The sequence below is a fragment of the Herpailurus yagouaroundi genome, unplaced genomic scaffold (genome assembly GCF_014898765.1).
Source record: "Herpailurus yagouaroundi ecotype Mexico unplaced genomic scaffold, PumYag 196, whole genome shotgun sequence".
NCBI lineage: Eukaryota > Metazoa > Chordata > Mammalia > Carnivora > Felidae > Herpailurus > Herpailurus yagouaroundi.
Genome location: NW_024412427.1, coordinates 32806021 through 32827321, shown reverse-complemented (window position 1 = coordinate 32827321; position 21301 = coordinate 32806021). Strand labels below are relative to the sequence as shown.

At 41.5% G+C, this 21301-nt stretch overlaps 1 protein-coding gene across 1 annotated transcript in view; it reads right to left on the bottom strand.

Annotated features, from left to right (window-relative positions):
• Window positions 1-8400, bottom strand: part of KIZ (kizuna centrosomal protein) — a 146378-nt gene extending 137978 nt beyond the window's left edge. Inside the window, exons 1-2 of the mRNA XM_040447853.1 lie at window positions 8185-8400; window positions 781-843 (exon numbers count right to left, since the gene is read on the bottom strand). Coding sequence (XP_040303787.1) covers window positions 781-843; window positions 8185-8351 — 230 coding nt within the window. The 5' untranslated portion in view covers window positions 8352-8400. The remainder of the gene's footprint in view (window positions 1-780; window positions 844-8184) is intronic.
• Window positions 8401-21301: the final 12901 nt, after the last annotated feature.

Below are 21301 nucleotides of genomic sequence, written 5' to 3'. Positions count from 1 at the left end.
GTCCACCATGACTGGTATCCTTGGAAGTACACTCAATCCTAAAACCAAAGAATAATTTTGCATAGGAGGAAATAAATGGACCTGATGGATGATTTGGTTTTAAATCTCTCTTCTGGATGAGGTGTTTTCATTTCTCACTCATCTTATGATGTGGCTAAATCACAAAATTAATGCTATCATAGCCAGAAATTTTTAATATGAATAATATTGGAGGTAATACCACACATTTGGCTTAAGGATGAAGTTCAATTTACATAAAATAGAATTAAAAATATTAAAAGTTGGCTCTTCAGATTAAGTAACCTGGAAAGGACAACATTTATATTATCCATTGCTCATAATAATTTTCACAGGCATTGTCAAATATCCATGAACAAATGAGACATCACGTAACCCTGCCTTCAACAGTTTGTTGAAAGGTCAGCTATAGTCATTATGCCTTAATCATTACACAGGCTCAATGTGTTTAAATTGTGATCAAAAAGATAAAGACTATGATGCATCTTATTCCTCAGACATTTAAGCAAAATAGATTCTGAATTACCACGAATACCAAATAGCGAAAATAAAATCATCTTACACAAAATTTAGCCAAATGTATTCCTACATTTGATAGTGATTATATTAAATTTCAGTATTTACTTGAAATGATTACATATTAGACATAAGAGAATGGTAAAAGTATTGCAATTATGGTATCTGTAACATACATTGGGGTTACACTTTTTTGATTAACATATGCCAATTGGTTTAAAAACTATCCCCACTATCACATCTTACCTGCATACATCAGACTGATTATATTCATAAAGTTTCTTTTCCAGGTCCAGTCTCTTTTTTTCACTATAAAATAGAAAGAAAACACTTTATGAATAAATTACACTGATAAGTAATAAGCAGCTGGATTTAGAACATGATCTCTTTTGAAATTACACCTTTGTGAGAATGCATCTCTGGACTCTCTAAGGAGCAGAAAATGCCAGCTGACTGAAACTCAAGTCACAAAAACATTTGGTAGTCACCATGGGAGTCTAGAAAGCAAAATGATACCAATATGAAGCAAAAAGAACAAGATTTTCCAAGTAAATGGGGGAAATGCACTAAGAAAAGACTGGAAGGTAGATTCATTCATTCAATAAGAATTTCTTGAGTGCCATGAGGAGCCAGGCACTGTTCTAGTCCTGAAGACTAACATGGGGAACAAGACAACCAAGGCCTCTGCTGTCAAGCAGCTGACATTCTAGTCCTCACCTGGACCATTGTTTTAATGTTTATTTATTTGAGAGAGAGAGAGAGACAGACAGACAGAAGGGGAGGGGCAGAGAGAGAGAGGGAAAAAGAGAATCCCAAGCAAGCTTTGCACTGTCAGCATGGAGCCAAATGCAGGGCTTGAACCCACGAACCATGAAATCATGACCTAGGCCAAAACCGAGTTGGAGGCTTAACCACTGAGCCACCCAAGTGCCCTGAATTTGTTTTTGTTTTTGTATTTGTTTTTTTTTTTTTTTTTTGAGAGAGAGAGAAGTGGGGAAGGACAGACAATAAGAAACATGAATACATAAAATATAATATGGCCAGATTTCTCTGGACAGTGGCATATGCATGATAGGGGTCCCGCCAGGTCAAGACACCACACTTCCACAAATCCACCTTGGACTGAAGATTGGTGGCTTGCTCTACTCCCAACCAGACTTGGGTAGAGCCAAGTCTCTGAAAAGTAGGCCCAACCCCATTCAAATTTAATAAAGATCAAGTCCCCTAACACAATTACTTCAAATTTGGAGGAATTTCTTTCTATATCTTTGTAACATCATGATCTGTTACTGACTGCCATTCCATGGAGCTACTCCACTAAAGATTTATTAGCTTGTGTTGTTCAGGTGACTGCTGGCAGTAAGCTAGAGGACAGACCTTACCCTGCACACCTATATGCCCAAACCTGATAAAAGGGAAGGGAAACTGGGCAGCAGACGAGGTGGCAATAGCCAAAGCCAAGGGGCTACGGGGTAAAGCTGCTGAACAGGACTAGCCATCCCAATCCCAGAAAGAGCCCTTGGGGGGTTTGACCATGGGGGGTTCTGTTCTACCACCAACATACCAGCTTCCACTGAAGCCAAATTGCTAATCTAAATTAATACTAACTAAAGGCCAAACGAGAAATCACATAATGTCTGCAAGAAAAATGCCAAGGAAAAAAAAAAAAAAAAAGACTGAATCAAAGACATATCCAAACAGAAGGTGACCTCAGGTGGCCTGCTAAGGGAAAGGGGCTGAGCCCACATTCCATTTTGGAACTCTTAATTATTAGTTTCCATTTTCCTTCAGATATATTTTCCCTTCTAAAAAAAAAATCTCAAAAGTTACTGTTAGTTGCATTATAAGTAAATTTCTTTGCTTAGCATAATCTAGAATGGAAACTACCATTTAACCAAATTCTGTTAATGGGAAAATGGGGTCCAAAATCCAAATACTGAATCTTGGCTTGGGCAACACAATCTATCTTTTCTTTTTAATGTTTATTTATTTTTGAGAGAGAGACAAAGCATGAGTGGGGGAGGAGCAGAGAGAGAGAGGGAGACACAGAATCCAAAGAAGACTCCAGGCTCTGAGCTGTCAGCACAGAGCCCAAGGTGGGGCTCAAACCCACGAACCATGAGATCATGACCTGAGCCGAAATTGGACACTTAACCGACTGAGCCACCCAGGTACCCCACAATCTATTCCTTAATTGGGGTATGCCCATGCCTAAAAAGGAAAAAAAAGATTATAAGGAAAAAATTCATAGAGACACCATTTTTTAAGTAGTAGCTCTACACAGATCTTTACTTTCTCATCTTCTAAGAGTGAACTTAGAAAATTAATGAAGGAAATATGGTATAATTGCTTCCATGTTAGAAATTTTTATTAGTCGCTTTTTCCTCTTCTAAGATTTCATGTTCAACACTTAGCTCATATAGAATGAATGACTGGACAGTCAGCTAGCTGTCACTAAATTACAAAGACAGAAAGACCCTAAGTGTATCTATGACCTTGTGCCCCTGATGTCATGCTTCACTTCTATGCTATTCTTGTCAAGAAACGTGATCAGAGTCTGGTCATGAGGAACCATCAGATGGACCCAGCTTGAGGATCACCCTCTGGAATGAAAGTTGTACTCTATGAAACTTTCAGGAACACAAGACAGGGAATGACTGAGGAATAGCTCCAGACTGGGGCTGGGGAGACTAAAAAGACATGGCAACATGGGTGCACAGATGGGAGCCTGGACCATTAAAGGAAAAAACACAGCCTTGGGACAGTTGGCAAAATGGACACATGGTGAAATTTTATTGGAGTCTGGGTACTGGTATCAATCAGTGTTGATTTTCTTACTGGGAGAGTTATAGGGTAATCACGTAAGGGAGCATCCTCTTTTTGGAAATAGACACTTAATTTTTAGGAGTAATGGGGCATCACTTCTATAGTTCTCAAATGGTTCAGAAAAGACTAATAATTTTAAACAGGTTGATATACAAAATAGAAAAAAATGGAATACAATGTTAAGAGTTGGGGAATCTGGGTGAGGGGAATACTAGACACTTGCAACTTTTTTTGTAAGCTTAAATTTAATTCAAAATAATTTTGAGGTGCCTGGGTGGCTCAGTCAGTTAAGCGTCCGACATCAGCTCAGGTCATGATCTCACAGTTCAGGGGTTCAAGACCCACATCAGGCTCTGTGCTGAGAGCACAGAGCCTGGAGCCTGCTTTGGATTCTGTGTCTCCCTCTTTCTCTCTGCCTCTCTCTCTCTCTCAAAAATAAATAAACATTAAAAAAATTAAAAATAAAAATAATTTTAAAAATTCACCTATGACCTCTAGTGAAAAAGGACCACAGCCTTTTTGGGAATCCATCACCTTCCGTGCATCAAGTTCTTTTTAATCACAAAGATAAAACTTCTTTGTTCCTGCTCTGTCTTTAGTACATACAGACATCTGCAGGTCACACTTCTCTATTATGACACTTCATATGGTGAAAAATCGCAAACACTTCCTGGCCTTCCGCTCCAGACAACCTAATGCTAATCTCATTAACTCTTAATCACAGGCCCTTTCCCCAACCTCCTCACCACACTGCAGAGCTTCAGAATGCTGTCCTTCATTTCTAGTTTAAATTTAAGATGTAAAACATTTGCCTCAATAAAAAGCCACAGAGGGACGCCTGGGTGGCTCAGTCAGTTAAGCATCTGACTACGGCTCAGGTCATGATCTCATGGTTTGTGGGTTTGAGCCCGTGTCGGGCTCTGTGCTGACAGCTCAGAGTGGGGAGCCTGCTTCGGATTCTGTGTCCCTTTCTCTCTGCCCCTCCCCCTCTTTTGCTCTTTCTCTTTCAAAAACAAATAAACATTTAAAAAAAATTTTTTTTAAGCCAGAGAAAGGTTTACAGGGAGGATATCTTGCAACCCTTACATACTAAATCTTTATTTCAGAATATCTGAAACACGAGCCCTGGGATGTGTATCCATAGCCTATGGTTTCCTTCACCTGCACCCCTCACCTGGACCATTGTTTTAATGTTTGTTTATTTTGAGAGAGAGAGAGAGAGCGCGCGCAGGGGAGAGGCAGAGAGAGAGGGGAAAGAGAGAATCCCAAGCAGGCTCTGCACTGTCAGCACAGAGCCCAATGCAGGGCTTGAACCCATGAACCATGAGATCATGACCTAGGCCAAAACCGAGTTGGAGGCTTAACCACTGAGCAACCCAGGTGCTCTGTTTTTTGTTTTTGTTTTTTTGAGAGAGAGAGCTCACACAGGAGGGGAGGGGCAGAGGGAGAGAATCCTAAGCAGGCTGCAGGTTCAGCACAGAGCCCCAAGATGGAGCTTGATACCACAACTATGAGATCATGACCTGAGCCCAAATCAAGAGTCAGATGCTCAATCAGCTGAGCCACCCAGGTGCCCCTGGACCATTCAAAGGTTAACACAGCTGGGTGGTCTTTACAGCAGAGCCACATGGTTCCCTTTTCTCCTTTTAAGCCACTTGTTATTCTGTTTTTGCCTCAACACCAACTTCAGCTTTACTCAACTAATATCTTAGAATCAATTTCTGGACTATTATGATATCTCACTCTGAATCAATACTGGCATTGAAAGAACTGGGGCTGGTTAATGGGCCTTTTAAAGGGATGTTTTTATATAATTATAAGAGTCAATTCCACTCACATGTTTCTACCGTGCTTGTGGCACTACACACACGGTAACGAGTCACTCCAGCAGGCTCTTTAAGATTCCATGATTGATTTCACCACAGTGCAGAGAAAACACCATATACAAAGAGGAAAAAATTAAGACTATATAAGTACACCTACATGTGACTACAGCTGAGACAATCTGGGCTAGAAATATACCACTTACAAGAGAAAGGCCCAGTTATTAGACCAGCTAACACCACAATGTCCCAGCTCTAAGAAGGCCAGAAAAGGGCAAGTTTTTGTTTTTTTTTTAAATCTCACACCTCCAGGAAATTTCTGGACTGGTAAAGCAGCTGTGATGATCCAGGGATGTAGATTTTAAAAGGACTCTGAAGTTTTACAATCCTTGCAGTCACTGAAATTGGTTAAAAACCAAAACTAAAAACAAGTACACTCAAACAGTCAAATAGGATACAAACAATGATATTCATTACTTGTTGCTTTGCAAAACTACAGATTCCTTTTTTTAATGTTTATTTATTTTTCAGAGAGAGAGACAGAGAGTGCAGGGGGGAGGGGCAGAGAGAGAGGGAGACACAGAATCTGAAGCAGGCTCCAGGCTCTGAGCTGTCAGCACAGAGCCCAATGCAGGACTTGAACTCACAGATCACAAGATCATGACCTGAGCCATAGTCAGATGCTTACCTGACTGAGCTACCTAGGCACCCTGCAAAACTACAGATTTCAACTTTTTTAGTAAGAATCTTTTTACTAAAAAAAAAAAAAAAAAAACCTATGGTCTTACCTTACATATAATTCAATGCTCTTCATTTCTGGTGAAGAACTAAGGTTCAAAGAAGCTGAACAAACTACTCAAGGTCACACAACTGTTCCTAGAGTAGAAACCAACTTTCCACATGTCTACTGCAGTTTCTCTGTATCGAAAGTTATTTGCCTCTGTGCTTACTATGCATTGGAGATAGTTATGGACTTTTAAAATGAAATATGAATACACACTGCAACAGATTTGTACTAACTAAAAAAATAAATTTAAAACTTCCAAATGCAGAACCGTGAATAGGCTATAAAATCTGACTTGAATTCCTTATATAATTTCAACAGCCTCACCTTGCTTAACAGTTAAAACATTAAGTGTTAAACATAAAGTGAGTACTAATCATTAGAGTTATTATACCATAAGGACTATAAGCAGCCAGGTGTTCCTAGCATGGAAGCAAAAATGATAACTCACAATGAACTTAGTTCAAAAAGAATGCCATTTGAACCAGTAACATTTTAAAATTAGAAGCTGGGCTAAGAGGGGTGCCCAGGTGGCTCAGCTGGTTAAGCGTGCTGACAGCTCAGAGTCTGCTTCAGATTCTGTGTCCCCCACTCTGTCTCTTAAATATAAACATTAAAAAAAAAAAAAAGAAGTTGGGCTAAGAGATAACGAAAGGCCTTAGATAACTAAGCTATTCTTCTAGCAAAACAGAGTCAAAAAGCACTTTGGGTGCACTAATGTGCAGACCAGTGTCTTGTCTTTTAACTATAAGGTGTGTGCAAACATTTAATACTGTCTTTGAAATATCATACTGTTCACTTTTCCTGGTTGACTAAAAATGGTCATGATTTAGTGACAATGGGTGGCTACAGTGTTGTATATAAAACATTCATAAGAGCTGGACCCTGGATGGTTGACTTTGGGATTTCTACCATTCACTAACAAACATTTGTCAAGCTCCTCCTCCACCTCAGCTACTCTATTATCAGCTAAAGATCCAGCTAGATATGGTTCCTGTCCTCTTGGAATTCTGCATCTCAGCAAGGAGCCACTTGTCTACAGTGCTACAAAAATATAGAGATCACATAATTTAGAGAATGGGTTGATCAATACTTGCCACATGGAAGGCACTGCAGGAAGTGATTTTTTTTTTTAAGTTGGAGGTGAGGAGGTCCCCAGAGTGGGCGAGTGGCACTATGTCAGAAAGAAAAATAGGATATAGAAAAGGACTGAGGGATAAAATATGGTGAGGACAATTATGGAGGCCTGTTGTGGATGCTCTATAAATATTTGACAAGAATTAAATCTAGGATAAGATGAATATAATTCCTTTTCATAACCACTTACTCCTGCCTTTACATGTAATTATTGTTGTCATTTTAGAATTGTCACACACAAAGCTCTCTTCACTGAAATGATTTTGTAACTTTTAACATTCATTAAACGCTTTGTTTATCAAGTGATCCAAATATCTATTTCCTTTCTTGTCAACTAATGAGATTTCCAACTCCAATTAATTTAGCAGCTAAATAATAGTTCCAACAACTTACCTTTTATGTTTGTATTTATAGTAAATTGCTTTATAATTTTCTCTCTGTGCTCTCAGATCTAGCTGTTTTCAGTGGCTCTCATCTTTCATGTCTTAATCAAAGTATGATGAACCCTCTGGAAGCTGGACTTCTGCTGTAAATTTCACCTCTGCTGGAAATCTGGCCAGCCCTCGTTCCTCCCCAAAATGTTTCCTGCATTTAAATGTTTCCTGCATATGTTTCTCTCTCTCTCTCTCTCTCTCTCTCTCTCTCTCTCTCTCTCTCACACACACACACACACTCCCCGCCTGCGTTCCTGGACTTGTCATCATTGATGCAGTGCAGCTGTCAGGGTGGGATGACAATTTGAAGAGAGACAGGGGAGGAGGCGTGTAGAAGGGGAGTAGAGAAATTCACAAGGCGTGACTGAGAGTGACAGGCAGGAGAACTCCACTCTCACTTCTAGGCACATGCAGTGATGCGGCCGCATCTTCCGGCAGAGACCTCCAATAAAGGCAGTGGGCCACGGTATTTGGTAAACTTTGTCCTCCAGGCCCCACCAGGAACTTGGGGCGGGGGAGGGGGGGCGTCGCGGGCAGACCCGGGCCCTGGGAAACACGGCGCGGGGAGTGGCAGGGAACAGGGGTTAGGGCACCAGCTAACCCTCGGCCGGGCCCACTCCCCGCCCCCGCCCCGGGTAGGCCGTACCTGTCCCGCAGCCCGTGCTGGAGGCGGCCCAGCCTCTCGTAGTAGTCGGGGCTCGCCAGAGGCGCTGAGGATGATAAGGCCGGGTGCATGCTACCGCCGCCGCGCTCGCTCTGCAACGCCAAGGGACTGTCGGGTGGCTGGGTTGTCCCAGGCGACGGCCCCACCATGCACCGCGCGCGGGTAAACAGGGCCCAGGCCGCCGCACGGGGGGGCGGGGCGGAGGTCTGCAGGGGCGGGGCGCCGTGGATGGGCGGGACAGAGGGCCGCGGGGGGGCGGTGGGACGGCGTTGAGGGGCGGGGGAGGCGGCGGAGCCTCTTGTCAGGCTGCGCAGGTCGTCTCCGAAGGGACTGGCGGTTGCTCGCTCAGTGCTTGTGTCCAGGCAGGACGCGGCTTGGCCGAGGTGCCCTGGCCTCTCCGCCCGAAGTCTGCAGTCTCCCTTTCCTCTCACCCTTCAGAATTCTCCTGAGACAGACCGTAGCCCACCCCGAGGCAAGGAGCCCCTGTAAGGGACAAGTGAGAAGTGGGCCTGACTACTAACCCCCCACCTTGATAGAGGCTGGGAGGGTGGGGGCACCGCTAGGCGGGAGCACTTCACTTGATTTTTTTTTTTTTAATATTTATTTATTTTTGAGAGAGAACGCGCGCGCGCATGAGTGGGGGAGGGGCGGACAGAGGCGGACAGAAGATCCACAGCGGGCTCTGCACTGACAGCGAAGAGCTCCATACGCGGGTGGAACTCAAACCCTGAGATCATGGCCTGAGCCCAAGCCGGATGCTTAACCAACTGAGCCACCCAGGCGCCTCTCACTTGATCATTTTTGCCTTTGGCATCAGACTGCATGAATTTTCCAAAGCTCATTCTCTCCTTCCTTCCCCAGCTGTCCCTTCTTTCAGGATTTCTGAGTTCCAGGCACTGTGGTAAACTTGTTTTCCTACCACACTTAAAAGCAGAAAAAAACACTACAAAAAAAGACAAAACCCAAAATACTAAGCAACTGCTCTCAGCCCTGACAGTAGAACAACCCATTGCTTGAAAGTCTATGCTGACCAAGGTTGTGGTTAATGCTGGTGACATTATTGGTTGGTGAAGAGGGAAAAGTTGCTAACTAGGTGCTCATGAAGCAGGCATTTGTTTGTGTAGACCAAGCTCGGTGTACAAACGCCCTGGTGAATCCTTCCTCATGGATTCTGGACCCAGACTCCTGGGCTTGAATCTCCTCTTCCTCTGCCCAGCTGTGTGACTGCTGGCAAGTTACCCTCTTGATGCCCAGATTTCTTCTTGTAAAACAGGGAGGCTATTAGTGCAGGACCCACCTATGCTACTGTTATAATAATTAATTAATGTGTGTGATGTTTATAAGAGGGCCCCACACATAGTAAGTTTTTATCATCATCATCATCATCATCATCATCATCATCTTGGGGGATAAGCTTCCTGCAGAAAAACAAACATATTTAAACCCACAGTGCAGAAGAAAAGGAACTACTACAGTATAGAGTTTCTTTACGCTCTTATTCTTCACTTGGCTTCTTTTCTTAGTCATTAATTTCACTTATTCTTAGGTGTGACTTAAGCTAGAAAATTGATCATTAGTAAGACAGATGGGCCACTTAAAGGTTGGCAATATAAAATTATGAGTTACTCAGCCTTCTCTTTGTATTTGCCAAGTCTAGGGCAAGAGTACATGGAGGCCTGTGTACTGTCTCTTGAAGTATTAATTATAACTCATGATGACAGGTTATAGATAAACTATATTCTCTCCTCCAACCTTGACCAATGTACCTTCATAAGAACCTGGAAAGTCACAGGGGAATTTAGTTCTGTGACTCATTCCCCAACTTACTCTCTTATTTATCACCCCAGGCTCAGTCCTGCACTGTGAGGGGCTCCCCGTACAGGCAGTAATGTGTCTCCCTCACTCCAGTCCACAAGTCCCAGATCTATCGTCATTCCAACCTTAGTCTCTTCTTGGCCATGCATCAAGCCTGATGGTGAGCACACCAGTGATAGTCACCCTCACAGGAAGGATCCAAGAAAGAGGTCTTTAAAGGCCTTGGAAAGTTAGGCCCCTTTGAACAAAGAATGTTGGTGTTGTAGGGACCTGAAATGTGTTCTGGAAGGGTGTGTGTATGTGTGATCTTCAGGCAAGCATGTACCCTGGCCTCGGGGCCTCTTTGCTTTGTATGGAGTAGCATGGCCAAAAAAGAGCCAGAACAGCCTATGTAATACACAGAGGCTGGGGCAGGGGCCCTCTTACCTGGGTCTAAGAGTAGTACTAACATTCCATTTTATAGTTGTTGTATGAAATCATTACACCAAAATGATTCTATGGTCATGTACAAACGTTTATTTTGCTGATTTCAGCGCAAACTACATTTTGCCACCACTCTGGCAAAAAAAAAAAATGCATATTTTTAGCATATTTTATTTAGGTTCACTCTCACCCAGGTAAGTTTTTAGAGGGAAAATATTCCTCTATTAATATAACTAATTATTTTCAGCAAATATACAGAGTAAGCAGATGAAGCAGTCACTTAGCATCTCAAATTTTTATTAGGCCATTTTAGGGGAGCCTAAAATTAAATATAATTAAACAGTAAATAGATATTTCAAAATAATTACAATTTGCATTTTATGGTTGGATTTATTAATGACATATGACAAATCTAGATGCAGGACCTCCTTTATTAACAATACCACATAGCAAACTAAGTGAATATTTCTAGAGTATTTATGCCAAAATTATGCATTCTAAATGGTGACACTTTTAATAAAATGCAGTGTTCTTCACTTTGAATATTTAATTTGCTGGAGCACTGTCTTTTAATATTGTTCTTAAATCCCTTTACATTAGCAGAGGTGATTTCTGTAAGCAGCTCTACTTTTACTTACCTGGCCTACAGGCCAGCAAGTCTGCCTAGGTGGGCAAGGCTTCCTATAAGCTACACAATGTCTTAGGTGGAAGTTAGAAAGAATCTAGTCACCCCTTTATTTTTTAGAGGAAGAAAAGGATTCAGGGCAGGTAAGGGACTTGGCCAAGGTCACGCAGCCTGCAATCTGTGTTATACCAGTGAATTGTTCTAAATACGGGTCCCTCGGAGCCCCACTAAGCAAACAGCAAGGAAAGCCAGTGTGTCAGTCCTGTAGTCATGGATCTTAGGGTGACCCAAATGAAACTGCTGCTTTTGTTAGCTCAAAAGCAGATTAACAAATAGAAAATTGGTTTTGGAAATACGTTGAAATTAGAATTGGACAATTTAAAGTTTACGTTTTTAAATGCCATTTAAAAAATTTTTTTTTCAACGTTTATTTATTTTTGGGACAGAGAGAGACAGAGCATGAACGGGCGAGGGGCAGAGAGAGAGGGAGACACAGAATCGGAAACAGGGTCCAGGCTCTGAGCCATCAGCCCAGAGCCCGACGCGGGGCTCGAACTCACGGACCGCGAGATTGTGACCTGGCTGAAGTCGGCCGCTTAACCGACTGCGCCACCCAGGCGCCCCTTAAATGCCATTTTAAAAATGGATCCTGTATATTTGAGTCAATAACTGTTTGAATATTATGTTTGTTTGCTAGGGCCACCATCCTAAAGTACCCCACATGGGTACTTTAAACAACAAAATTTTATTGTGTCACAGTTCTGGAAGCCATAAGTCTGAGATCAAGGTGTCAGCAGGGTTGGTTCCTTCTGAGAGCTGTGAGGGGGAATCTGTTCCATGCCTCTCACCAAGCTTCCAGGGGTTTGCTGGCAATCTTTGCCATTCCTTGGCTCATAGATGTATCACCCCAATCTACCTTCATGTTCACATAGTGCTCTCCCTGTGGACACGCACATCTCTGAATGTCTCCTTTTATGAGGACACTAGTCATACTGGATTAGGAACCCACCTTCCTCCAGTATGACCTCATCTTAACTAATTACATCTGCAATGACCTTAGTTCCAAGTAAGGTCACACTCTGAGGTATTGGAAATTGGGACATCAGCATGTGAATTTGGGTGGGAGTTGGGGGAGAAGCAACTAAACCTACCACAAACAGGAGCATGGAAAAGTATTTCATTATTTGCAATCACTATGCAAATATTAGACCTTGTGTCCTATGCTATGAGAAAATTCAGTTTGTGAGAAAAGATGACTCCAAAGTGGAAAGTAAGAGAAAAAAAAGAAGAGAAGGTAGGAGAAAAGACTATCACATACATGTGTGGATGCAACCCCTCCAGCCACTGAACATTTACACTGATGTAAGCATTTATTGCCTCGTTTAAACCCCGTGAGTGAGGGTTCTTTGAGGGCTCCACACATTTAAACAACAGGCCTAAGATTATGCTGCCACTGTCTTCTTGGCCAGCTAGCAGTAAGTAGCGCTAGAATTCCAACACAAACCTTTTCCAATTCCAAAGTCTTTTCTTAACCTCCATTCTACATGGCCTTGAAACTCACCATTTTCTATTCATCAATACCTACTGATATTTTTTTATTTTCCAGTATTAGATGTGTAAAATATAATGTATGCAGGAGGGTTTTCACATATACATGGTTCATTTGTTTGGGGGAATAGTAATTATATACTGACATAGAATGCATTTTTCTACATGCTGTGATATAGCGCTATGTGTTCACCATTCTGTTCATTTTCCTCTTTGGCACTACATTTCTCATCCTTTCTAGCAGTTTAGATGGGTCTACATGATGGAGTCTGGCCAATGAAATGTGAACAGAAATGATGCAGTCACTTCTAGGCATGGCCTGCAAATATGCTATACTCTCTTCCCCAGTTTTCATTCATTGGCCGCCTACATGCAGAGATTCCAATGGAGAACTCTGTGGCTCTGGAAGAAGAGAGAATTCCTGAAAAAAGCACAGGATGTGACTTGGGCAAGCAATCAGCCTTTATTGTGTTAAGCCATTGATATTTGGGGGTTGTTTGTTTCAGCAGCTGGCATTACTTAGCCTGATTAATACACAAGCATTCCACAGAACACTTACACAAGTGCATCAAAATGCCTTTCCACAACATTCTCAAACAGGATTTACATGACTATCCAGATGGTCGAGGAGGCACCAAACCTGGAACTCAGAGATTGAGGGTCGATATCTGAGGAAGAAGCATCTAGAGTAGCTGTATTAAATGAGACTTTCAGCAATGATGTAAATGGTCTATTTGGTGCTGTCCAATATGGTAGCCACTAGCTACATGTGACTGTTGAGCAATTGAATATGGCTAGTGCAAATGAGGAATTTAATTTTTTATTTCATTTAATTTTAATTAATTAAAATTTAAATTTTATAGGACATGTGTATCTAGTGGCTACTATGTTGGACAGTGCAGATCTAGAGATAAAGTGGAAAGATGGATAAGCACAGTGAGTTAAGGGGAGATTATAAGTTACCAGGAGGTAGAAAGGTAGGAGCTAGAATGTGAGATGCCATCCTTGGTGGAAGGTAATGGTGGTCAGCAAGGGAGGTGTGATCAGTAATTTTATGTGTCAAGTTGGCTAGGCCATGATGCCCAGTTGTTTGGTCAAATACCAGTCTAGATGTTGCTGTGAAAATATTTTTATGATTTAAATCAGTAGATTTTGATTGAAGCAAATTGTTTTCCATCATATGGATGGGCCTCATTCAATCAGTTGAAGACCTTATGAGAAAAGACTGAGGTCCCCAGAAAAAAGAATCCTGCCTCCGGATTGCCTTTGGATTCAAGACTGTAACATCGATTTCTGCTGACATGTCTAGACTGCAGGTCTGCCCTGTAGACTTTGGACTTGCTTGCCCCTACAATTGTGTATGCCAGTTCCTTAAAATCTATCAATCTCTCCCTCTCTTCAGATTCTCTCTCTCTCTCTGTCTCTCTCTCTCTCTGTCATCTATCTTATCTATCTATCTATCTATCTATCTATCTATCTATATCTCTCTATCTGTCATCTGTCTTACCTACCTACCTACCTGTCTTACAGGTTCTGTTTCTCTGGAGAACCCTGGCTTATACAGGATAGCATGAGGTTACTAAGTGAATTTTGCTCAAAGGCATTTATAACAGCTAATTTGAAACAATAAGAATTGGGTGCAAATTCCAATAAATAAAGTGAAAACATAGTTTTCCTCATTTTATTTCATATCATGTAAGCCACCAACTAATGTGCGGGTTTCTAAAATACACAAGTTCTGTGATAGCTAAATAACAGCCAAAAATAGAATAACAGAGCATTGAAATGGATCTAGCTAGAGACTTCTTTTTTTTTTTTATAATTTTTTTTAACGTTTTTATTTTTGAGACAGAGAGAGACAGAGCATGAGCAGGGGAGGGTCAGAGAGAGAGGGAGACACAGAATCTGAAACGGGCTCCAGGCTCCGAGCTGTCAGCACAGAGCCCGACGCGGGGGCTCGAACTCACGGACCGTAAGATCATGACCTGAGCCGAAGTCAGCCGCTTAACCGACTGAGCCACCCAGGTGCCCCGAGCTAGAGACTTCTAAAACGAGATGGGTTCACTTCATCTCACAGCTCTTGCATACCTATGATTTCCATGGAAGTCCTTGAATTTGTGCTTCCATGAGCCCTCCAGGACTATCCCTTTGTTGACAAAGAGGAATCCCCAGAGGCGATAGATTTGCAGCACCAAATCTTTCTTTGCATGTACTCTTTTCTCCCTGTAGGACTGGATGGTGGCTTGGTGCTGCCCTGCACCCAGGGACTGCTGTGTAGCTGTGGCTCCCTGGGTGCATGAGTAGCAGCCCCGCCTCCCTAGGTGTTGACGTCATGCGTGAACAATCTTTGAATGCTGAGATTCTCCTTAAAAATCATTTGGTGGATTTTATAATTGTTTGCCACTTGGATGCACTTCTCATCAGGGTTCAACAAGTACTCCTAACGACAAGGATTGGAAACAAAGGGATGCTCTGGGCTTGCTCTTACAACTCACAGACAGGTTGAAACCAAACGGTTTTGCATAATAAATACCATTTAATTTGCCAGCTATGTAGTTTATATTTATAAGGTGACAGGGTGAAGAATGTTCCACTTCTCATCGTCTGCAATTATCTGTAGCATGTGTCTTTGTAGAAATGTTGACTTCATTCATTCCTGGGGCACTTGGATGGTGGCTGCCACACAGAGCACCCTCCCTGCTCCAACAAACACTTGCCATCATGTCCTAGAGAAGTGGTAGAATACAGAGGTTAAGAATTTTGGCTCAGGTCCCCCTCTGCATAGTATATTCTCTTACAAACTATGCAAACTTGGGCAGATTACTTAAACTTGCAGTGCCTCAAATTCTTCAGGCTTGTTGAACAGACTGAGTGTGGTAACCTGTGTGATGCACTTGAACCATGTCTGATAGAATTAACCCTCAATAAACATAAGTTAACATCACTTCTTCAGCAGGCAAGAAGAATATCCCTTTGTGAGATGGAGAGAGCCATCAGAGGTTAGGGCCCACATTCTGCTTCTTCCTAATTGTCTGTCTTGCAAAGACATTTCCCAAGTTTTCTCTCCATTGTCCTTCATCAATCCTCACATGCCCACTGAGAGGGGTTGAGTCACCTGAACTTATCACCAAGGACTCAGTATGTGGTGTTCAGTTGGGAACCTCAACCATGGTTCAGTTTCACTCCTTTTGTGTTAGCTCTTGAAGCTGAGGAATCCTAGCTTACCATTTCTCAAGAATAGAAGTCAAGGGCACGGGATGGGGTATGTCAAAAGATCACATACTTTAACATCTGGAGACCTGAGTTCAAATCCTAAACTTGCATCATACCATCTGTGTGACTCTGAGCACATGTCTTAACATCTTGAATGCTTCATTTTGCTAGTTTCAGACTTGAGGGTAATGACATTTTTTAATGGAGTTACTGTGAGGTGTGAATAAGGTACCATTTGAGAGGCTCTTAGCACAGAACTGGCCCATAGAAAACATTCAATAAACAAATGGAGATTAGTAAATGGTCAGTATGGAGGTTAGCTTCCAATGTCTCCCTGAGGACAAGGAGAATTCCTAATTTCTTAGGACTTTTATTTAATTTTATTTTTTAAGTTTATTTATTTTGAGAGAGAGAGCAAAACATGGGAGGGGCAGAGAGAGAGAGGGAGAGAGAGAATCCTAAGCAGGCTCCATGCAGGGCCTGACCCCACAACCATGAGATCATGACCTGAGCCAAAATCATGAGTCAGTGCTTAACCAACTGAGCCACCTAGGCACCCCAATTTCTTAGAACTTTTAAATGTAATCAAAGAGGATGGCAACTGGTTCATTTTGTTAATGGTTGTGTGTACACACACATGCACCAATAAATATCATCAAATAGCTACCATTAATGGAGCTTTACTTTGTTCCTAGCTCTTTATAAGTATTGCCCCAATTTTCCAGATGAAAAATCTGGGGCACATCAAGGTACACAATCCAACTGAGGCCACACAGCTCATAAGAGGAGGAGTGGTATTATAACCTACACAATGTAGCACAGAGCCCAGACTCTCAACCACTCTGTTCTACTTCTCACAATGACAAGTATTTGTTCATCAGGGAAAATGAGGCATGAGAGGTAATACATGACCAGGGCAGACCACTGTAGCTGGAGCAGAAGTTGGAGTGGGCCTGTGGAGGTGTGATGGAGGTGTTGTGTCTCCCCAGTGGTAGACTTTCTTAGGCTAGACTCAACCTGGAATCTTGGCAGCTATTTAAATAATACATTGGGAATATTTTAAAACCATGTTTCATTATCACAACTCAATTGTAAGTCTTCTGCAGGGAGGAAGACTGGCATATATTTCTTTGGTGTTCTTTAGCTTAGCTGCAGGACTAAAACCCAGCAAGAAGATTATCCCCAAATACCAACTGATGGGCAGAAGCAGCAACAAGAAGCATTTTAAAAAAATTGCAGTATAGTTCACATATGATAAAATTCACCTCTTTAAACCATACAATTCAGTGGTTTTTAGTATATTCTCAAAGTTATGTAAACATCACTGCTCTGTAATTACAGAATATTTTTATCACCCCCAGAGGAAACCCTATAACCATTAGCAGTTCTCTTCATTCCCCTGGACCTCTAGTCCCTAACAACTGCTAGTCTACTTTTGGTCTCTACTGATTTGCCTATTCTGGAAATTTCATATAAATATAGTACTTCATATAAATATAGCCTTGTGTCTGAAGAAGCCATTATTTTTTATTTTTATTTTTATTTGACTTTATTTTAAAAAAATTTTTTAATGTTTATTTATTTCTGGGAGAGAGACAGAGCATGAGTGGGGGAGAGGCAGAGAGAGAGGGAGACACAGAATCCAAAGCAGGCTCCAGGCTCTGAGCTATCAGCACAGAGCCCGACGCGGGGCTCGAACTCACAAACTGTGAGATCATGACCTGAGCTGAAGTCGGTCGCTCAACCGACTGAGCCACCCAGGCACCCCTATTTTTATCTGACTTTTAATACATTTTATTAATTTATTTAAAAATTTTTTAAAATTTAAATCCAAGTTAGTTAACATAAAATGTAATAATGATCTCAGGAATAGAATTTCATGATTCATCACTTACATATAACACCCAGTGCTCATCCCAACAAGTGTCCTCCTTAATGCCCCTTGCCCATTTAGCCCATCCCCCACCCAACACCCCTCCAGCAACCCTCAGTTTTTTCTCTGTATTTAAGAGTCTCTTATGGTTTGCCTCCCTCTCTATTTTTATCTTATTTTTGCTTCCTTTCCCATATGTTCATCTGTTTTGTTTCTTAAACTCCACATGAGTGAAATCATATATTTGTCTTTCTCTGACTTATTTCGCTTAGCATAATACAGTCTAGTTCCATCCATGTAGTTGCAAATGGCAAGATTCCATTCTTTTCAATTGCCAAGTAATATTCCACTTTATGTATATATACCACATCTTTATCCATTCATCAGTCAATGGATATTTGAAGAAGCCATTATTTTTTAAATGTGATAGGATGGTCAATATGGAGGTTAGCTTCCATAATGACCCTTGCCTTTGTTTGCTGGGGCTGCCATAACAAAGCAGACGGATGGCTTAAACGAGAGATATTTATTATCTCAAAGTTCTGGAGGCTGAAAGTCCAAGACCAAGGTTTCAGCAGGGTTGATTTCTTCTGAGGCCTCTCTCCTTGTCTTGCAGCTGGCCACCTTCTCCCGAGTGTCTTCATGTGGTTTTCCCTCTGTACTTGCCCATGTCCTAATCTCATTTTATTAGAACATCAGTTATATTGGATTAGTCCCACACTAGTGACCTCATTTTAATTTAACTACCTCTTTTTAAAATATTTATTTATATTTTTTGAGAGAGAGAGACAGAGAGACAGAGCGCATGCAGGAAAGGGAAAGAGAAAGATGGAGACACCATCCAAAGCAGGTTCCAGGCTCTGAGCTGTCAGCATAGGGCCTGACGTGGAGCTCAACCTCATGAACTATGAGATCATGACCTGAGCTGAAGTTGGACACTTAACCAACTGAACCACCCAGGACCCCTAGTTTAATTATTGTTTTAAAGTGCCTATCTCCAAATAAAGTCACATTTTGAAGTGCTAGGGGTTAGGGCTTCAACATATGTATTTTGGGGGGAACACAATTCAACCAATAGCAGCCCCTCAATGTTCCTTTCCACCAGGAGTTCATGCCCTTGTATATTACTCTTCCACATTGAATAGAGGCTAACTCATGTGATGGTGATAACATCCAAGGATGGCTCTCTTTGTGAGGACACCTGAGCAGTCCTTAGGAAGGGGCCATTAGGAGAGTAACTGAGGCTTCTTGCTAAAAGCCAGTACCAACTTAATGGTCATGTATGTGAGTGGGAGTGGATCCTCTAGCCCTATATAACCTCCTGATGACTGTAGCTCTAGCCAACATCTGATTATAACCTTGTGAGAGAACTCAAGAGAGAGCAACCAAACTTTTGTTGAATTCTTTTTTTTAAATTTTTTTTCGACGTTTTTTAATTTATTTTTGGGACAGAGAGAGACAGAGCATGAATGGGGGAGGGGCAGAGAGAGAGGGAGACACAGAATCGGAAACAGGCTCCAGGCTCTGAGCCATCAGCCCAGAGCCCGACGCGGGGCTCGAACTCACGGACCGCGAGATTGTGACCTGGCTGAAGTCGGCCGCTTAACCGACTGCGCCACCCAGGCGCCCCGCTTTTGTTGAATTCTAATCCACAGAAACCATGAGATACTAAATGATCCTTGTTATTTTAAGCCATTGTTTTGGTATTATTTGTTATGCAGCATCAGAAAACTGATACAGCTGAGGTGGAGAGCAGTGATTGAAGAAGCTAATGACTATTACATGCCCACTATCTTCTAGCCATAGAATCATCTGTGGGAATCCTCTCCAAGCCTCCCAAGAGCTCTGTAAAGTGTGTGTTATCATTATTATTTCATCAAGGCTCAGGGGTTAAGGAGATTGCTGAGGTCTTAAGTATATGTACTTTCCACTGTTATCACTGGATCCCTATTGTAGGATACTCTCATACCATGACTGATGTTGTGCACACACTTAACTACTTGCTATTATTTAGCAGCAATGAAAGTGAGCTAAAAGGTGTCTTATATTTACCTTAGAATTCTTCTTTGGAAAAGTCACCCTTTTTACTCAACATTTTCTTCTTCTTCTTTTTTTTTTTTTTTTTCCCCCTCTTTTTTTTTTTCTCTCTCTCTCTCTCTCTCTCTCTCTCTCTCTCTCTCTCTCTCTGTGTGTGTGTGTGTGTGTGTGTGTGTGTGTGCATTTTAGTGTTTTCAAAGAAAAATGACTTATTACCCACGAATCTTGACTTGGCTGGGCTCAGCTAGGTGATGTAGGTTGCATATTAGGCTGCATTCAATCAGGAGCTCAGCTGAGACTGGAATGTCCAAGACAGCTTCACTCATATCTGAGCTCTGGTGTAGCTATTGGCTGCACCTTTCTTTCCATATGGTCTTGCACCATTTAATGGTTTAGCTTTGTTCTACAGTGGCCAGCTTCCAAAAGAGCTGTCATATATTTCATTATTTTTAAAGCAATATGTCATGCAAAATTCAACTGAGAAGATGTACAGTGAAAATGTCCCTGCCACCAGAACCTCTGTGCTTCTTTTCCCAAAGGCAACCAGTTACCACTTTTTAAATTAGATTTCCTGAGTCTATATGTATATCTATATATTTTTATCTATGAAACTAGCTACTACAGCATTTAAAATATAAATGGTACTATTCTTTACACACTTCAGCATCTTGCATTTTTGCTAAAGCTATCTTGGTGATCTTTCTATATTAGGATATGGAGAGCTATAGATCCATCCCATTCTTTTTAAATAGCCATACAATGTTTCATTTTACAAATATTACATGAAACAACTTAATGAGTCCCCACTCAATGGACCTGTTTTTATTTAATATACAATGATATTGACAGTGGTGACACTTAATGCAGTAACTATTCACTTTAAAAAATTGGCTTTATAATGTTATAGAGATAGGTATCTTTCTGGTGCACCACTGGGCCACCCCACTGTAGCACTATGAGTGGGTCATTCATCAAAAGAATACATGTATCATGCTTATGAAAGCATGATCTCAGAAATGCTGCTGACTGAAAACTCTGGTGTTTTTAAAACTTACATCGTTAAGTTATACTTACAGATATGCTCTACCACTTTAAGGTCTCTCTCCCCAGTTTTCATTAGATTTTTTTAATACCCCACACACCACTTCTACTCCATTTTCTTAGAGAAATTATCCCTTCTTGGTTTTAGTGACCTGCACCTGAGCCCCTCCTTCAATCATTAGCCATTTATGTTGCTGCCTGAAACCACATAGAGTCAGATCTATTACTTTGTAGATCTATTACTAGTCTTAGGAGACAAGTGGGGCAGAGTCAGTACTGCACCATTAGTATCCAAGTACATGCATCTCAATGTTGTATCATCATTATTTCAAGTGTATACTCTCATATTCAGTAAGACTAAAGGACATAATCTAGAGCCAGAGGACCTGAGTTCTAACTCTAGCTCTGCTACTGGCTTGATCATTTGTCAAGCGACCTGCCTTAATTCAAGTCCCAAAGGCAGATCTCAAGACAAGGTGTTTTGTTTTGTTTTGTTTTGTTTTGTTTTGTTTTGTTTTGTTTTG